Source organism: Mugil cephalus, chromosome 10 (assembly GCF_022458985.1).
Source record: "Mugil cephalus isolate CIBA_MC_2020 chromosome 10, CIBA_Mcephalus_1.1, whole genome shotgun sequence".
Lineage (NCBI taxonomy): Eukaryota > Metazoa > Chordata > Actinopteri > Mugiliformes > Mugilidae > Mugil > Mugil cephalus.
Genome location: NC_061779.1, coordinates 795984 through 817092, shown reverse-complemented (window position 1 = coordinate 817092; position 21109 = coordinate 795984). Strand labels below are relative to the sequence as shown.

The window sequence follows — 21109 nt, the reverse complement described above, 5'->3', positions numbered from 1 at the left end:
TTTTCTCCTCCTCTTTTTGTCTCCTATTCTCCTCCTTCTTTCTTCTCCTTCACTACTTCATCCTGTCGTTGTTGTTTCTCTTCTCCTTTCTCTAGTTTTCTTTGTCTTCTTTCATCTCCTCCTCTTCTTCTTCCTTTTGTCATTGTTGTTCATCTTCTTTCTTCTCTTCCTCCTCTCCTTCGTGTTAGATGTTTAGCCTTTTAGCCGCTAACCCGCCTCCATTAAAACAGAAGAAGTAGTTGTGACTCTAAAATAAATAAAATACAACAGATCAGATTTTTTTTAATCAATGTCTCGTGTGTCGTCCCTGATTTCTGTTATTAGGGATTTCAGAGACGTCCCCCTTCAGGACACAATGAGACGCTCTGTTATATCACTTTAACTTTATTTTCTGTCTGTGTCTCCAGGACGACGACCTGGAGGAGGGGGAGGTCAAAGATCCATCGGACAGGAAGATCAGACCACGTCCCATCTGCAGGTTCTTCATCAAAGGTTAGCCTCCCCGGCCACTTTATTAGGTACACCCCCCCTTCATGTCCTCATGGACACAGAGAGGATGGACGGCTCATATTCACACTGGGCGTCAGAATGAAGAGGTTCAGAAGCTGCTGATCTAATGGGATGAAATGTCTTGGCAGAGGTGACAGGAAATTTCAGCACGTTGCTGCCTCGTGGAAAAATTTCACATATAATTGAAAAGTTGCTGTTAATGACTTTTAATTTTCACACTTTGCAAATTGATCCCGTCATGGGCCAGATTTGGTCCGTGGGCCGTTTGACCCCCTCGGTCTAGATGGAAAAGATGATCTGCAGCATCATGATGTTTGAGTCTAAGCCACTGAGAATAAAAACAGTCCTGAAGACAAACAGGTACAGAACAGCAGCAAGCTGTACCTAATAAAGTGGCCAGTCCCAGTATAAATAACCAGGATTTTAAGTTTCAAATATGCTTTCGTAGGTCGGACTCTGTTCTTTTCTAATATTATATATTCTAACTTCTAGTTTTTATTTTATTTCAATGAATTAGTGATGAACTTGTTTTCCTCTCTTGTTGTGTCGGTCGTTCTGCAGCAGGTGGCGCTGTTGTCTTTCATATACGTGCTCTCATTTAGACGTGTGTTCAGAAACCAGAGATAAAGACAAAGGAATGAAAGTGTAGTTATTGTGCTCTCGTTTTATCTTATCGAACATCTGAAGAGGCTCCGTGTTTTTATTATATTTATTATTTCTGTGTTAATCACAGGCCTGAGACTAATTATTCGTTTTATTTTATTTATTTTCCCGTGCAGGTAATTGTACGTGGGGAATGAACTGCAGGTTCATCCATCCCGGAGTCAACGACAAAGGGAACTATTCCCTCATCACGAAGCCGGACCTGTTCTCACCGAACGGGGCCCCCCCAGGAGGACCCCACCCCCTCATCCCTAATAACCCCTGGGTACGTTTCTGCACCGACCCACACAGACACATGCACAGATACACAAACACACAAAAGGGTTTAAATACGTGAATGTTTGGCTCAACAACAGCGTCTCTTTCACCTCGTTAAGACTTTTAATTAACATCTGTCCTGATTAGAGTCCAGCTGTGAACAGATCTGAAGTCAATCCTTCCTTCCTTCCTTCCTTCCTTCCTTCCTTCCTTCCTTCCTTCTCTCTTTTTCTCTTCCTTCCCTCCTTCCTTCTTCCTCTCCTTCTTCTCCTTCCTCTTCCTTCTCCTTCCCTTCTTCCTTCCTTCCTTCCTTCTCTCTTCTTCCTTCCTCCTTCCTTCCTTCTTCCCTTCCTTCCTTCCTTCCTTCTTCCTTCTCTCTTTCCTTCCTTCCTTCCTTCCTTCCTTCCTTCCTTCCTTCCTTCTCCTTCCTTCCTTCCTTCCTTCCTTCCTTCCTTCCTTCCTTCCTTCCTTCCTTCCTTCCTTCCTTCTCTCTTTCTCTCCTTCCTTCCTTACTTCCTTCCTTTCCTCTTTCCTTCCTTTCCTCCTTCCTTCTCCTTCCTTCCTTCATCCTTCCTTCCTTCTCTCTTTCTTCCTTCCTTCCTTCCTTTCCTTCTTCCTTCCTTCCTTCTCTCTTTCTCTCCCTCCTTCCTTCCTTCTATCTCTCCCTCCTTCCTTCCATCCTTCCTTCCTTCCTTCCTTCCTCCTTCCTTTCCTCCTTCCTTCCTTCCTTCCTTCCTTCCTTTCCTTCCTTCCTCTCCTTTCCTTCCTTCCTTCCTTCCTTCCTCCTTCCTTCTTCTCTTCCTTCCTTCCTTCTCCTTCCTTCCTTTCCTTCCTTACTTCCTTCCTTTCCTCCTTCCTTCCTTCCTTCCTTCCTTCCTTCCTTCCTTCCTTCCTTCCTTCCTTCCTTCTATCCCTCCTTCCTTCCTTCCTTCCTTCTCTCTTTCTCTCCTTCCTTCTATCCTTCCTTCCTTCCTCCCTCCCTTCCATGTGGTTCTGGTTCTGGTCCAGTTGTAGGTAGAGATCCATCAGAAGCAGCAGCTGATACAATATTCTACTGACCACATGGTGGCGCTGCTGCTGCTTCACTCACAGACTGAGACCAGGTCTCTGGTTCTGACTCTGGACTCGTTTTAGTGACTTTAGACCAGGATGGTTGATGTTAGATGTGATGATGTGATGATGTTGTGTTGTTGTGATGTTGTGATATGATGTTGTGATGTTGTGATGTTAGAGGTGATGACGTTGTGATGTTGTAACGTTGTAACGTTGTGATGTTGTGATGTTGTAACGTTGTGATGTTGTGATGTTGTAACGTTGTGATGTTGTGATGTTGTAACGTTGTGATGTTGTGATGTTGTGACGTTGTAACGTTGTGATGTTGCGTCTCCTCCAGACCGGACCGGCTGTGGAGGAGCTGCCTCCTCCTCCTCCTCCGGCGGATCCTCCTGTGGAAAGCGCCTGGGAGAGAGGACTGCGACACGCCAAAGAGGTAAACACGTCCTCGTCCTCTCAGGGAAGTATGTAAACCAACTGTTTGTCGAAACATTAAATGTCAGGAGTCGCAGTTTGAACGAGTCGCCGCTGTTTCCTATTTGGAAAGTTCTGCCCTTTCAGTCACATGTGTGTGTGTAGTTCATTGTGTATTGTGTGTGTGTATCGAGGCCAAACGTGTTTTGTTTTTATGAGTTTACACGTTAGAGGCGAAATCAGAAATGATGGACATTTGTCTTCCTGCTGTAACAGTAACACATTTGTCAATTTATTCAAAGTTTATTTAAATTCCCTCTCGACCACAGGGGCCATTGGAGACATTCACAGGAAATTTTCCAATAAAAACAACTTCTTTTCCCACAGATTTAGTGAGAGATGTGGACACAACACAGACCTGGAACTCACTTGTTTTTTTTAAGAGATGCACCAAAACAAAAGGTTTTGATTTGACCTTAGTTATAGATTAATATGCTGATGTGTTATTGGTCCGACCGAACTAGAATGAATCTTATAAGTGTCTCTAATACGAGAAAATGTACAAACTCGTGTTGTTCTATTAGTTCTAGTCTTTATGTAAATAGGGGGATTGTCAGTAGTTTGACCTGCAGGGGGCAGTAGTGTGGCCTGTTGTGTCAACGCTGCCAAAAATCCTAAAAGAAGAAGAAACTAACAGAAACTTGGTTGCTAGCTTAAAAATATCCCTTCCAGAATTAAAAAAATGCAATTACTGTTCATAAACTATTATTAGATTCAACAAAATGTTTTTAAATTTAATTTTTCAGAAAGAGATATTTCTCCAGTGTTTCCAGACACGATGCGTGCGACGCATAGTCTGTATATAAAGATGGACACCAGCTACTCTACAATGAAGCCAAAGCTAATAGAGCTGGTGGTTAATATAATGTTGATAAATGGCGTCAATTTTTAGTTTTTTAAATTTGTCATTTCGTGCTACAGAAACAGGATGTAACATAATGGAGACCACCGGTTGCCATGTCAACCGCTCTGTAAAGACTGAGGGACTGGGACCGAGAGAGTCGTAAAAACAATTTTTATAAATAAGTTCAATGTGTAACTAAAACTAAATCACGAGTGAGTCTGGAGAAAGTGTGGGCGGGGCATCGATATCGTGGCTGATCCGACTCTGGCTCCGTATCCCCGGGAAAATAGCATCAGTTTGTACCAATGAGAGGAAGTGGAGACGTGGCATCCATATTTATATACAGTCTATGGAGGAGACGTGTTTAGTCCATATTTATATACAGTCTATGCAGGAGACGTGTTTAGTCCATATTTATATACGGTCTATGGAGGAGACGTGTTTAGTCCATATTTATATACGGTCTATGGAGGAGACGTGTTTAGTCCATATTTATATACAGTCTATGGAGGAGACGTGTTTAGTCCATATTTATATACAGTCTATGCAGGAGACATGTTTAGTCCATATTTATATACGGTCTATGCAGGAGACGTGTTTAGTCCATATTTATATACAGTCTATGGAGGAGACGTGTTTAGTCCATATTTATATACAGTCTATGCAGGAGACGTGTTTAGTCCATATTTATATACGGTCTATGGAGGAGACGTGTTTAGTCCATATTTATATACAGTCTATGTTGCAGAGAGACTCCAGATAAGCTCTTTTTGTTTAACTTCCAGGTTAATTTGACACTAAGAACCTATGTCGTGTCCTCGTGTCCTCATGTCCTCGTGTCCTCGTGTCTCTAGGTGCTGAAGAAGGCGACCATCCGTAAGGAGCAGGAACCGGACTTTGAGGAGAAACGTTTCAACGTGACAATCGGAGAAGACGAGAGGGAGCTGGACAAAGAGAACGAGTTCTTCAGAGAACGCAGCTACCGCATCATCAGAGAGTACGACGAGCTCACGTCCTCGTTTTCATTCTTTACCCTTTATTCATATCAGGGACAGAGCGTATTAGTGAACAGCAGAAATAACGGAAATATGACCGATTGTGGCCCGAGGCGAATGGCCTTAACAATAAATACAAATAAATGACAGACTAATAGGAGAGAATCTGTTCATCAGGAGAAAGATCCAGATTGTACATAACCTATTAACCTATTAATACACAGACGTACCCAGACTTATTGCCCTTATTTCTGGGATGGACGGACGATACAGGCTACAAAGCTTAACCCGATATTTTGCCAATTCTGGCGACAATAATAGAAATATTCTAATTCCAGTCGATGTTTTTGACTCTGTCCGTCTCTACTTTCTAAGATGATTCTCACCAGTTTAAGGTTTAAGTCGTGGAGGAAAAGTGCAGTAACGAATCAAACATGTCTTCCTTCGGTTCTATCTTTCTATCTCTGGCTTTGCTTTTATAAATCACTTTGAATGATCCCTGCAGGAAAAACGTATATGAACAAGGCAAAGATATAAGATAAAAAAAAATAAGAAAGAGGTACAAGTAAAATATACAAAAATAAAATATACAGTAAATCAAACGTTTAGCTAAAGTGCTTCTCATACAGCACGTTTTTTATCATCATGTTCTGTATTTATACTTCTTACAGGCTTATTTAAGATATGTAAAGTAAGTAGACATTAATGGTGAAAATAACACATTTATTTCCACATATCACATCCGGCCCATAGAGTCACACTGTAGACGCTTCCTCCTGATGTAGCAAACATGGCGCCATGATTAGAGTTAGACAGACTCTCTCTCATATACGACTCTGGTGATTATTGTCTCGTGTTTACTTTATTTGTTCTTGTACTCTAAAGAAAACCTGACCATGGTATTAGAGGACTAGTCTGGACTGGAATGACATATTTAGAGTTAATTACCACGTTAATAGTGAACTTTAGAGGACGAACAGTAACAGCGACACATGTTCGTTAGTGTTTGTGCATTAAATCAATCTTAATAACTTTCAACTGTTAAAAGTATTTGTGTAAGAAATCAGGGATTCATTCATCCACACTTTTAGATTTAAAAGAGGAGCTTTAAAACTCGGCGCTGCTGTTTTAACGCTGGTGTTAATGACGGTTTAATGACGGCGTCGCTGCTGAATCTAAGAGCTGAAACAAACCCTACAAGTCCATCTGGATCTCAATTAGGTAATAATTGTTCTTCCTTCTCCCCTGAAATCAAATATTTCCAGTCCTCCAGACCGTCGGTCGTCATCCAGCATCCAGATCCAGATATTCTGGCTTGGACACATTTAAAAACTTGTCTGTAATCATTTACCTTTTGCTCCTCTTGAACCTTTGACCTCTGATTTGAGTCGGCATGACGATTGTCGGTTGAGGTTTCTGCTGTAAGATACGAAGGAGTTTAATGAAGGAGGAAATGAACAAAGTCTCTTCCTCTTTTCCTTCTGTCTTTCTGTCGGTTACTGGAATTATTTATAATTTGTACTGAAGTTGTTGTGGTTTTGAAGCTTGCAGGAAATGGAAGATGCCTTAAAGACGAACCTGAGGAGTGTATGAATTCAGAACAGATTGATTTGAATCAGGAAATGGATTTTTTTCTTTGTAATGCAACCCAACCTTTAGTGTGAATATGTCAACAGTGTTTGTGTTTTCATTTTTCAGTGAAATGGACTTCAGAGATCCTGTTTATGGGTGAGCGTAATTCCTAATTCTCAAGATTCAAGATCCCTTTATTGATTTTTTATTGACATATAAGATGAGGAATCTTTCGCCCTGTGAGGCTGCAGACTTTCACTTTGTGGCCTTGAATGTGAGAATGTAATGAAACAGACCATAAGTGACATGTGGAAGTGAGTCAAAATGTTCCAGCTCTGATATGACAAGAGACAAAACAAGATGTTTATTTTTTCAGGTTAGTCTGAGTCACTGAAATCTATTCTTAATCTATTTCTACAAAGTCTTGTTTCCTGTGTTTCTGCCTCCCCAGCAACGATCCTTACGCCGACCCGTACTATGACTACGAGATGGAGGCTCTGTGGCGAGGAGGCCAGTACGAAAACTTCAGAGTTCAATACACAGAAGCTCCTCTTCCCTACCACTACAGCGTGAGTATCCTCCACATTCTTAGCAGCTCTAAGGCTGATATGTCACCAAATATTAGCCTCAAACGTCTGCTCTGGTCACAAGTGTCCACCTTAAAGGAAAAGTGAAGCACTCGATTGAATAAGCTGCATTTGATAGACAGAGTTCTGCTCGTATCAGCGATTTACACAACCTGGCCAAAAAGAAAAGCCTCCACCTGGATGTAACTGAGCTCATAGTCCAGCGCCTCCTGGTGGATCATTAGATCAACAGGTTCTTTAAGACCAACTGATGCAACGAGGAGCTTCTCATTTCCTCCACATCCTGTGGTGGAGGAGGAGATGTTAGTCTGGTGGAGGAGATGTTAGTCTGGAGGAGGAGGTGTTAGTCTGGTGGAGGAGATGTTAGTCTGGTGGAGGAGGAGATGTTAGTCTGGTGGTGGAGGAGATGTTAGTCTGGTGGAGGAGATGTTAGTCTGGAGGAGGAGATGTTAGTCTGGTGGAGGAGGAGATGTTAGTCTGGTGGAGGAGGAGATGTTAGTCTGGTGGAGGAGGAGATGTTAGTCTGGTGGAGGAGGAGATGTTAGTCTGGTGGTGGAGATGTTAGTCTGGTGGAGAGATGTAGTCTGGTGGAGGAGATGTTAGTCTGGTGGAGGAGAGATGTTAGTCTGGTGGAGGGAGATGTTAGTCTGGTGGAGGAGATGTTAGTCTGGTGGAGGAGATGTTAGTCTGGAGGAGAGATGTTAGTCTGGAGGAGGATGTATCTGGTGTGAGAAATGTAGTCTGGTGGAGGAGATGTTAGTCTGGAGGAGGAGATGTTAGTCTGGAGGAGGAGATGTTAGTCTGGAGGAGGAGATGTTAGTCTGGTGGAGGAGATGTTAGTCTGGTGGAGGAGATTTTAGTCTGGTGGAGAAGGGTCAAATCATTGGCTGCATCAAGCAGAGGAAACATCTAGAAACTACTAAAACTGGCTTAAGACCTTTATTCCAGACTGGAAGGACAGTGGAGAACCATGTTCTACCAGGAAGAAATAAATCCTGATTGATGGAGAAACGTTTGGAGAAAAGCAGCAGTAGAACTCAGGGCTGTGTTTAATAGTGGAAGGAAGAGCATTTCACACCATGGACAATGTGAAGGGAACTCAAGGGACTGAACAGAAAACCACTGATCAGGGAGGACAACCGGGAAAAAAGGCTCCAGTCTGACAGGGAGCAGCACAAATGTCCCCTGATGTGGGGTTGGTGCAGAGGTTCAGGTCCAGGTTCAGAGGATGAGGTCAGCTGACTCCCTGAATACACTGAAGGAGCAGGTTCTTCCATCCACCAGGATTCATGGGGCTCAGATAGAGAAAGAGGTTCAGGGAGCATGAGTCCAGACCAGAGTCCAGACCTGAACCCAGAGAGAAGGTTTGGGACGAGCTGGAGACTCAGACTCTGACATCATCAATACAAGATCTGAATAAAAACACTGGATGGAAGAAACCTGGAGAAGCTTCTTATTGAACCAGTGATGCTGGGGTCAGAGCTGGAGGAGCTCCGCCCACAGACTAGAGGGGGAGGAGCTCCGCCCAGATATTAGGATGGGGGGAACCTTTTAGTTTGGTCGGTGGTGACTTTCTTTTGGCCCAACAGTGTAATAGCACTTGACAAATGTTAGCATATAAAGTTTTTTGCATGGGCGCCGCCATCTTGCTGCACTGTCCCATGTGACATCAGTGAAGCGTTTGGCTCCAATAGTGGTAGAAATATTGTTTTAGTCAGATATTGACAGATTTATTTAGTGGAAAACACAGTGAAACATAAAGATCTTTAAATATAGTGAACACGTATAGAGCAAAAGACAATAAAACATGGAGACGGAGCAGGAGCAACCAGACTCCAGGAGACAAAGGGAGGTCATTATTGTGCTGCTCCTGGATGTAAAACTTCATTTTATCAGATTAAAACCAGGGTGAAATAGTCTATTTTTAGTGGCGACTACAATGAGGAGAAATCATGTGAGTCAGACTCAAAATGCCGACGCTGTTAAGATTATCCAACAAACGTCGGTTTTCAACTACATCTGTTATGTTGACACAAGTGTTTGATACCAGCATCATCAACATAAACACCTGTTGCCTTATTCTCGTTTACCACACGTAGCCTAAATATCACTTTTACAGTGTAATTATCGGGTGGAAGCTCGGCTAGAAACTGCAGCAGCCATAAATTAGACCCATCATAAACACTTGACCTGAAAGTATTCACGTAAAACTCACATCCGTCCTGCCGGCGATTACTCAACCAAAGCAGAAGCGACCTCCGGACAAATACTTTTTACTGTGACTTCACATTTTCCAAAGTAGCGCAACATTTAAAAACATTTGGTAATCCACAGATTTTACCCTCATTTCCATGCCAAAGTCATTTGTTTCCTGTGTTTGAGGAGAGTATTTTAATATTGCAACCGAGCGTGATCCGAGCCGCCAGGAAATCCCCACAGGCCTGACTTTTTCTATTCAGCCTGGAAGTGGATCACAATCAGGCCACAGTAAACATTGTTGAGTAGGTCCTTAACTTCGCTGATTCACCGGTTTGTTACTTAATGACAGCTTCAGTAGGACAAAGAATACTTATGCACATTGAATTTTTTATGCCGCTCTGACGGGTTGAGCTCGGTAATTTCATTGTTTCCACAAAATGACAATGACGACATTCGTTCATTCTTTCGCCCAAACCACTTCTTCCACTCGTAGTGAGACCACTCCTCGGTGACGACGCCGCGTTGGTGCTTTTATAACGGACTCAACGTTTCCATTTGATTTCCGTTAGAAATTCTTCGTTGTCCTCTGCAGCTTAAAGATCCAACCAACTCCACCACCTTGTCACAATGTGGCGACTCACTAGGTGAAAATTACAAAAAACAAATACTTAAATCTTCATTTTCAAACTTTTTAATATTTGTCTTTAGCAAAGGTGTTATTTCTGATGTAGTTTGCAGTACCACAGACCAACACTAGGGATGGACCCTGATTAATAATCTGTTCAACGTCACAAAAGCCTCAAAAATGAAAATTCACCGTTTTTTGGACAAAGTTTGTATTTTTTTTATTCTTTAAGCAGATAAAACCTGAAGTAGACCCGTCCCTAACCAACATGTACATTTCACTTCCCATTTATAGTTCAGTTGGTTAGAGATGATAGATCCAGATCAGGACAGAAGCTTCAGCTCTGAGAGCAGCGTCAGGATTTAAAAAGTCTGACGACAAAAACAAAGACACAAGAAAGATCAGAAACTAGAGGGAGAAGATGAAGGAGAAGCTACAAACCTCTGGGTCCACGTTGAGTTCGTTGAACTGAAGAAAAGGAGGAGGTGGTTGTACTGGTGCACAGATATTAAATAAATGATTCAGTACAGTCGAATCATGTCGGTCTGTAAATAAAATGGGAAAGAAATGTTTAAGCCGAATCCGATGTTGCCTATTGAGACATTGTTTCAGGGTTTCTGTGCACGTTTCTGTGCACGTAGGGAAAAGTACGGAATTTGATTTTTATAAATTTTCAGGTCTGTAAAAGTGTGGAAAATGCAAACTAGTGCAAGACTGTTATCACTGTTTTAATTTAAAAACTACATAAAATTCTGAATATCTAAAAAGATTAAATGGATCGATTTGTTTTTTAAGGCGCTTGGAAGCACGTTCAGCTGCATAGATGATCATAAATGGATGATCTTCTATTAATATCTTGAACATATTTATATGAGCTACATTCACTAGCTTTAATTATTTGGCGGCATAACTATATATATATTCAGATTCATGACAATTAACAATTAATTCCATAAATTATTTACATGATACAAAACTATTTACCATAAATGTATTTATTTATGTTTTAATTGAGATCTGGACACTGGGATCTGGAAACCCTGTAGTTTTTTCTGCTTTTTTTCCTGTATCGGTCGTATTGGCTGATACTCGACCTCAGATATCGGTATTGGAAGTGAAAGACGGGTCCATCCCGAAGGAGAATGTCTCTTTCACAATAAAGAGTTTTAAAAGGAAAATACCTTCTCATCCAAATACGTCTGTAATTAGATTTATGTCACGTTTACGCATCGACAGGAACGTGAGCGCGACCGCGACCCCCGGGAACGCCACCGCGACCGCGAGAGGGAACGCGACCACCGGGAGAGGGAGCGCCGGCAACGGGAGAGGGAGAGGGAGAGGGAGAAGGAGCGGGAGAAGGAGAGGATGAGGAGGAAAGAGGAGTGGGAGAGGGACCGGATGAAGAGGGACGAGAAGGACAGGCCCAGGATGCGTCCTCCGCGGGAAATCCGGGAGAAGAAGGACGAGGACAAGCTGAAGCCACGCTCCCCCCTCGGCTTGCCCCCCAAGTAAGAGGACGATTTTTATTATGTGTAGAGAAAAAAACTAAGGCACTTACTTATACCACATAACATATATATCATATATAACATATATACTATATAACATATATACCATACAACGTATACCATATATCACATATCATATACCGTATAACATATACCATATAGCATATATACCACATAACATATATATCATATAACTATATCCACATATACTATACACATATACTATACTTATACCACATATCAATAACGTATACCATATATACATATACTACATATACCAATACTATACCTATAACCATATACCTAAACGTATACACGATATATACCATACATATACCATATATAATCATATACCACATATACCATATAACGTATACCTATATAATTCATATACACCATATAACGTTCAATAACATTAACTGATATATACTTATTACAAATAGTAAACATAAAAATAACATAACCACATATACCGTATAAATAAAACATAAATGGGAATGAAAAGCCCTAAATTTGTCAATTTATTTAGATTTTGTTTTTGATACATTATCCAAAGAAAATAGATTAGCAATTAACATAAACGTTTACCTTACTTGGAATCTATACATAAATACCAGTGGGGATAGAGCGATGTTTCTTATGACATTGTTGTTTTCCCCTTTGTTGTGGATTTCCAGTTAAGAAGGAAGTGAAGATTAGCAATTAAATGTTTTATTGGTTGGACTCTTCCTGAAATACCAGTGTGGGATTAAGTGTCGATGTGTTTTGACAGTTCCCTTTGCATTGGTTTACATAACTTTTCCAGGGCTGGGTAAGAAAAAAAATAAATATATGCGTTAAGGCTGCAGGATGTAATCTGCACTTCCATTCTGATTTATTCATCTGAGAAGATTAGTCTCCAGGAAACTTTTCTCTCCAGGAAAAAAGTTGCAGCGCTCAGTGTTTGTTGTTGTTTTTGTTTGGCTGCAGCCTTTGACCTGTGTGGACTCCATGGATTGTGTTTATGATCCTCTAATACCACCTCACCTACATCAACACTAAACTAGTTACTGACATAACACAGATGGATAGAGATACTGGACTCTGGTTCTTCTTTTTACCTAATTTCTCTTCGGGGATAATTTAAGTAATCTATCCATCTATTTTCTTTCTGTCTCTTTTTCCTCTTCTCTGCTTCTTTGTCAGGGCTGGGCTGTAAACCATCACATTTCTAATTTTATATTACAGCCCACACACAGCCCCCAGTAGCATCTTTGACTAAATTATATACATAAACTTATATATATATATATATATTCTTACTAATGAATCTGAGCAAAACCACACAGTCTTTAATTTAAACATTTAAATAACCCCCTTGGCCCATTCTTAAAAATGGTTTGGACAGTTTATTCTTCCTCATGTGAAATCAATCAAGATGATGCCCCAAAAAACACACATGTGAACACAGAAAGACTTGAGAGTGGAGGACAGGAGTATGAGTAGCAGAGCAGAGAGCAGGACATGCTAGTGTAGCTAACTGAATGTACCTATTTTAGAGGCTTTCAGCAGCGGACTGGTTGTTTCACATATTGTCTCTGTGGACTGAGCCCCTGCACAGTATCAGCACCCACTCAGTTACGAAGCTGTGTTGAATTGTATTATGACGCATTCAAGTTTTACTCAGTAATTATGAACATCAGGGCGAAGGACAATTACTTGATGTGTCTTGATTCTTCTCTTTTCTTCATTTCATCTTGATAACTTGTTTTTTGTTTGTTTGTTTTTTTGTTGTCGTTGTTTTATCTCTTAACTGTAAATGTTCCCAGATTTCCACATCAGCAGTCAGGGCCATGCAAACCTGTGTTACTGCTGGTGTGGGATTATTCTACAATATTTACTCATCGTCATAGTAAAACAGTACATCCTTACTCAATCTACTGCATTAATTCCTCTCTCAACCAGTGATTGTGCATGGAAAAAAATTGCGTGATCAGAATTTTGAAAAAAACTGTGAAATACATTTTTAGTCATACTACTCAGCTCTACGTCTTCTTCTTTCTCGTTCTCTTCCTCATTCTCGTCTTTCTCCTATTTTTCTTCTTCTGCCTCTGCTCCCTCCTCCTCTTTAACTTTTTCCTCCTCTTCTCTTCAGACTTGGCTCAGATTATTTTTAATATGTCATTATATTCTCTGTCTCTGTGTTATTGTATCATACGAGGCTAGAGATGCTCCCATCGGACCCATTTTAAACTCATATCTTTACCAAATGTTCATATTTATTAGGTTTCCTATTCTGCCGCTAGTGTGAACAGTGTTGAGTTTAATTACTTTATTGTGATGTGGACAGTTCCTGTCAATCACCTGCACAAAGTACCAGTAAATAGCTAATAAAGCTAATTTCCAGCTGTAGTCCCCAACCAGGTGATATACGGCAAATACAAGTATGACGTATGAACTTTCATGACTTCTGACACCGATAGCAGGTACAAGTACACAAATGTGGAGTCCAACCCTCTGTCTCCTGTTGGTATTTCATTCCTATGGTTAATCTTAAAAACACAACCCGGCTCTGTACTGTGAGTTGTTTCCTCTTGGCGACACCATTATCGTTAAGGCCAGGTGTGTTTTTTTGTTCCTGTAAGAGCTGCATTAATTACTTTCAGGAATGTTCAGATTTGAGTTTGTGCCACGGAGTCATGTAAGCGAGTTGCACTATCACTACATCAGCAAAGTCTTTAAAACATGCCATTGTTATTGCCGTTGCATGAGAGACAACATGTGGTGCGTCTAACGCACACATACACACATAAAAGACAATAAAACCAGACATTTATGGGTGTCTTGTCAAGACTTGTCTCCGGGACTTTTTTCAGAACTAACCCAGACGCTTCCAGCAGACATGGGAAAGGTAAAGTTACCTGACGTGATGAGTTCAGATCTTCATTTAAAAGTAAGATTGAAATGGAAATTCACGCAGTTGTTGCATGCGTGACATGACTTTGGGATTTAGAGTCCAATTCATTGGTGATTAATGGTTTGTCATGTGCAACTCACAGTCAAGTCTGATTCTGTTTCCTTTTTCCTGCTAATTGTTGAAGTGATTTGTTCATGTTTCCATAGATTTGTGGTTTTTGTGGTATGAAAACAGAAATGACATTTGTCCGATCCAGGTATTTTTAAAATGATTGGTTCTGGATCCGACTTCATCGAAGGCCATACATTTGTAGTTATTTGTTTTAGGTCAGCTATGAATCAAAACCACGTCGCTGCAGCCTCTTCTTCCTCTTCTGTTGTAGTGGCAGTTCGCTAGAATTAAAGCTGACACAAATTGAAGAAGAACATTTTTGGAGTCGAGAACTCGAGGTACGAGTTCCCCTCCCCACACTACATTAACTTAGAAAGATTTATTGGGCTGAATCCAGTCGACTCTCGGACAAGACAAGGAAAAAGTTTTTCCATTAGCATCTTTATTAGCATGGCCTTTCTTTGCTGTTGGTATCACCGTTAGTTTTGCCTTTGGCATCTTCATCAGCATTGTGTCTTTGCCTCTGTTTGTTGCGAGTTTCAAGTGTTGTTTTTATATTTAGCATCTCTATTAGCATCTTCTCTGGAGTTTTTTTTTTCTCAAAATAGTTGAGTTTCTGAGTCAGAGTCAACTCCCAGACTCTAACCAACCAACAATCAGTCTTGTTGGTTGGTTATGGAAATATGGACGCCACATCTCCACTTCCTGTCATTGGTCAAAGTGATGCTATTTCCTGGGATCCAGGTTACGCCATCTTGTGAATTTGGAGCCATAATCTGTACAGTTACGAGGGCGGAGCCATGATATCAATGCCCCGCCCACACTTCCTCCAGACTCGAAAATCCATCAGCTACAAGGAAATGTTGGATTATACACTGAATTTATATCTATACACACACTCGCTGTCCAATGGGACGTCTTTACGGAGCGATTGTCTCATGTCACATCCTGTTTCTATAGTGTCAAATAAAAAACTTATCCACAAAAATGAATATTGATCAACATTACATTAACTACCTAAAATGACACGGATACTACAGCCAGCCACCAGGGGGAGCTCTATTAGCTTTGGCTTCCCTTTAGAGGAGCAATTCCATATTTACCGTATTTTCCGGACTATAGGGCGCTACTTTTTTCCCACGCTTTGAACCATGCGGTTTATGCAAAGATGTAGCTTTTATGTGGATTTCTTTTTTTTTTTGCGATAAATCCTTCACAAAAACTGGCGGCATGCGAAAAGCATCATTTTCTGCCAGCTTTACCCTGAGATGACAGCGACAAGGAGAGAAACACCGACATAGACACAGAAAAGGAGACGAAGCTCTTCTGAAGACACTGAAGAAGACGACTTAGTGGTTTCAGTGGAGGAGGAGGATGAATAAACCAATAACTTTTCTGTTTCGTTTGATCAAAAAACTAATCAGTTCAGTAGATATCAGCAGCTTATAGCCCGGCTTAAATATGTACGTTTACATTTTTATTTAAAAACTTTGTGGGTGCGGCTTATGTTGAGCTCTATAGTCCGGAAAATACAGCTTATACAGTCTATGGTTTGAAGTCTCTGGAATATTCCTGGGTTCAGGCTTTAAATATTTAATATTTGAAGGAGAAACAGCTTTTATTTATGCTGCATTTATACCACAGCGTTCACAGCTTACATCCACATTGATCTCAAACATATTTACTGATTAAGAAGCTGCCTCTGGTTGTGACACATGCTGCAATGTGTGCATGTGGGTTATCCGTCATCAGGTCATTGTGAACGTGAATGAGTGTAGCTGCCTATTGTTTCACCTCTGTTGCGTACACATGCTGCGTGATGAAAGGTTCCTGTTGTTGCATCACTCAGTCACAGCTGCAACTCTCAATGCTTGTTTGTGAAATCTCTCTGTAACTTTCTTCTGTCGGCTTTTATTCTTCCAGAGGTTTGTCTCCGTTCATGGCTGTTTTGAAATTGTGGAAGTTTTTTCTGGGGTTTTTCGTGTAGCGGCCGCTCCTGTGCCGGGCTGATTAACAAAGGAGAGCCGACACCCAGGTTTAGTCTCTGTTGTCACTGACGAGTGACGCAAGGTGCTTAGGCAACATCAGCTGCATCAGCTGTGGTGGAAATCCTCCAAGGAATTTCTACAGTAAATCTTTGATGCATTTATATTTTACTTTGAGGACATGTACAACTAAAGACATTGGTGTTCTGATGTCTTTAGGATGAATTAACCTTCTGTGCCGTGTTCCCACATTTTCATTTGCTTTCTAATTATTATTATTATTATTATTATTGTTATCATAAGGTAGGTTTTATTTTAGGAAATATAAAGCTTAACTCTCTGTTGCATGCGTTTGAACAGGATAAAAATGATGTAATGTGTTTTTAATTACATATAAGTGCTTATATATTGTAATTATTAAAGAATTAATAGTGTTGTAGTTGGTAAGTGCACACAATGCTCTAACAATCATTCTGTTAATTTCACTAACAGTCATTTTAATAATTGGGTTTATAAAGCTTATTTATTTTCACAGAGCAGCTTAAAAATACGTAGTCATCAGTCTGGACCCATAGAGATTTCTATGTTTTTTCTTTCTCCGATTTACATCCTTCAAATTCTTCTGCATTTCTGTATAAAAATGAGTCACAACATCTGCAAAAATAGACAAAGGGAACCCAGTCAAACACATAAAACAGGAACATTAGACTTACGCATTATATCACAAGTTCACCAACCACAGATATAAATTGAATATATTTAATGGGATTTTTAGATAAATATAGAAAGATTTGTCAATTTCCTGTGACCTTTATTGGAAATTAATTACATAATGAGATTTCATGGCTTAGTAATGTCTTCAGATATTTGCATTTTTTTCCACATCGAAACTGGTCTGTATGCAGATGTTTCTTTTAAAACTGGGAAACTCTGCTGAATTATAGAGTCATATTACATCATCTATGCTTGATACTTATTTAAACACAGGAGGAAACGGTTGTGAATGAGGTCTAATATTTTCCCCTTGGTGCAGGTTAATATGTGGCCGTTACGTCACCTGTCTCTCTTGTTTTATTTCTATACATGTCCACAATATTACTTTTCACTCTGTGACATCATGGTTGTGCAAAGTTTAGTCTGTAATCAGCTGTCGGCCCGTCTGTCCACCCACAGGCTGGTATCTTTCCAGTAAAGCCCTCGGAGTTGATTCATTAAACCTACAAACCCTGCAAACATCCTACCACCCTTTGTTGAACTCCACTGCCTTCATGGTTCTATTTTCCCCACTTCCCCCTTTTTTCATTCCTTCCTCAAAGGAAACATTGAGTTAATAAGCAAACAAACGTCTAGGAGCTAAAAATAGCTCCCGTGTGTTGTGATGCTATTTTTAGCTCCACTAGTTTGCGCTGTAGTGAGTTAATGTGTTTGCTCTTGCATCACACCTCTCAGATTTGTCTTTCAGCTGGAAGTTTACACGGCCGCATGCAACAATAGGCAGCGAGGCGTCCGTACTCTCATCGTAAACTAAAACCCACTCACACAAACACAGCACTCCTCTCAGTGTTTTCCACAGTTTCTGCAACTCTGGACACGGTGGGAATATCCAACCTTTCACAGACTTAATTTCCTCCAATAGATATTTATGATACACACTTGAAATAAACATTGATGTTTAAGCCGGGGGAAAATCCCTCACATGTTCAGAGGACACGTCGTAACCACGCATAATCATAGAGTCAAATATGTCCAAGGAACAGTGGTGTTACTATTAATACTCTGCCAACTAGGTGTCGACGTGATGGTATTTAATAGTTAAGACAATTATTCCTTTAATCAGACCATAGAACATTAACAGATTCTGAATTCCTGCACAAAAATAACTCAGTGAAGGTCTGAAAGTGGATGAAGAGAACCCAGCACATGAAACACAAATATTGAACTTGATTTTTTGTTTATTATTAGTAAGAGTCCGTCCATTCCGTTAATTAATTTATTCCTGTGTTATGCAGAAAAGTTCATGAAAATTCTTTTCAAAACTAGAACTAGAAAAATACTTTATTCATCCCCTGCTGGAAATGTGAGTGTCCAGTAACTTGTAGGCAAACAAACACAGACATCGACATAACAGACGACCTAACGTACATAACGCGCTGCAGAGCGACACGGGAAAACATTCCTGCCTGTGGACGTCAACCTGTACAACTGCATAACTCATATTTATAACCATATTTATACTGATAATGTACAATAACTCATGTCCACTTAATTTTTATTTACTTGTACATATTTCTTTATATACTGTTTTCACTATGGACTCACCATGTGCAATAATTTCCTGCTGTGCAACATCCCATATTCAGTGTTATTGTAGAGCAACAAGTTGGAACACAGGTTCACGGATTCTTGTGTATATTGTTATATATATTTCTTATATTTTTTACAATGATTCGTGTGTTCTTACTATAATTGTCTACTTTCCATAACTTATTCTTATTGCCTACGTTGCTCTTTGTTCTTGACACTGGTTGACTATGAGTAGGAGCTGCTGCTGTAGAAGCATAGTAGTAACTTCCCCCTGGGATCAATAAAGTGATTCCGATAACAGCAAAATCATCATAATAACCATAAGTAATTAACGCACATGTTCTGTTATTATGACCTTGACCCAGTTCACAGTTTGTTTAACCAGGAAGCATCAGTGGAAAGAATTCATTTAACTCATAACAAATACAGATTTCCTCGAGACTCTTAACAAAACCCTGTAGTAAATCATTTTATCCTGAAGAAGGCAGCAACACACCCTGCAGCGTCCACACTGACAGGAGAGGTTTTAATGAGATAAAGGACTAACTTTTTCCATAAAGAATGACAACTCACTTAAAGCTGAGTCAAACAAACCTCCCACATATTTGCACCTACTCCATAGAAGGGAAGTGGGGAATTGTCATGATTGGTACGGTGACGCTTCAGGCATCATGTTGACTAGTCAGTCAGTGCGTTTACATGCAGAGTTTAATGGAGCTTTGCTCTAAACTCTACTTCCAGACTACAGTCCTTGTCCCAGTTTACATGCAGCAGAGAAAATCTAATAACTGTTCTCCTCCTCCACACTAGGGGGCGACACGTGTCTTTTCAGCGGGTTAATACCACGTTAATAAGGCCCGATTTCTGGTTGATCTATTACGTGATATAATAAACTAGAGTCGTTCATGTGTCAGACATTTAAACAACAACCAGACGGATAATAGAACATTTTTAATCTTATACGTAATGTTCGCGCTACTTCTGGTGCAGGTAAGATCCGCGCTGTCCCTCAGACGGCTCCGTTTCTCTTCTTCTTCTTCTACGATCAGCTTTTTTGGACGTTTTTGTTCCGGGGTCACGCGCCAGCGCAGCGGTGGTGGAGCATGAACACACGCATTATCCGATGAAAACTTCGATTCAATCGCATCGTCTGGGCGTCTCAATCGGACAATGAGAACTCTGATTTTAATCAGAGTAACGTGTTTACATGCACTTAAGTTCTCCTGTTAGAGTCCGATTAAGGCAATAATTATTTTTTTTCACGTGCATGTAAACGCACTGAGTGATTTCATCCTCCATGAAGACAGGTGTGGAGTCCAGAGGGTCGTTGGTTCATCAAGTGTGTGGAAACCATTCACTAAAGATGAAGCCCATACGACCGTGACTCCTCAAATACAACTAAAGTACTAAAGTCTAAATCCTCTGGTCAGGAGTCACTTAACAACTTCACCACTTTTCACACCACTGTATGTTATTTTTTCAAGAGGTTTACAGCTGTTCACCACCTGGAAATAAAGATCAGATTTCCATGTTTTTGCACACATCTGTGGCTTTGGTTTGGGATTTCATCCACGATCCAGTGATTGTTGGAAGATTACGTAGTAGACACTATTCTGGATCTCAAGGAACTACCAGAATGTTCTCACTTCTTCACGGGACCAAGTACAGAGCAGAAAGGAGCCCACATACACATCTAAAGTACATTTCAAATAGTTCGGATTTAGACGTGTGTAATTTCTCTGGAGTTAAGAGCCTGAACTGTGCATTAATTGCAGTGGATTGACTCATCTTGACACAAATCCATCCAAATTTGTTCTTCAGTTGTTATGTTTCAGTCAGATCCCATTTTGGATCTATGCTAACTTGGTTTGGGACACTCTTTATGTGCAGCTTGTTCTTATATAGGCTATACATGTCTTCAGTTCACGGGTTTGATGATGCGTTCCATTTGTACTCGGAAGTCGGAAATTCCTGTTCGGAAACTCGTAGAATCCTCACTACGCCCAGGTTGAGTTTCCAAGATGGTTTCCAGCTCCTGTGCTGTTCCATTTATTACCTCTTTAGTTTAGATTAGTTGTTGTTGCAGTAAACTGGTCGTACAGACAGGATTTTCCCACATTCATATGTTGTTCTAGTGTAATTGAAGTTTTTTTTTCATGTGTTATATGGGAACTAACAAGCCCATGTCGCGCTAACAAAGGCTAAAAACAATAGTCTGGTAAAATCAAAACGGAGACAAACACCATCGTGGTAAACTGGGATTAACAATGTATTTTGATCTACAATTAAAACTTGAATATTTTTTATCAATTCCTGCCTTGTCTGGTCTCGTAGATTTCAATTAAATTCTATTAAAAAAAACCTACGAGTTGGTTCAAGTTTTCTATTCCATTTAAAATTTGTGGAATTGAAATAGCTCCAATTAAGTTTAACATTACAGGAATAATATTAGTTAATATCAACTTGAATTTCACTTTTGAACTCAAAAAAATGGATTAATAAAAAGTTATATTGGGACAGGTCAA

At 40.2% G+C, this 21109-nt stretch overlaps 1 protein-coding gene across 3 annotated transcripts in view; it reads left to right on the top strand.

Annotated features, from left to right (window-relative positions):
- zc3h18 (zinc finger CCCH-type containing 18) overlaps positions 1-21109 on the top strand; it is a 44585-nt gene that overhangs the window by 2886 nt on the left and 20590 nt on the right. For all 3 annotated transcript variants that reach the window (XM_047596484.1, XM_047596485.1, XM_047596483.1), the window contains exons 3-9: positions 408-492; positions 1290-1438; positions 2825-2920; positions 4657-4799; positions 6496-6525; positions 6821-6938; positions 11017-11288. In XM_047596484.1, the coding sequence (XP_047452440.1) occupies positions 408-492; positions 1290-1438; positions 2825-2920; positions 4657-4799; positions 6496-6525; positions 6821-6938; positions 11017-11288 (893 nt within the window). The remainder of the gene's footprint in view (positions 1-407; positions 493-1289; positions 1439-2824; positions 2921-4656; positions 4800-6495; positions 6526-6820; positions 6939-11016; positions 11289-21109) is intronic.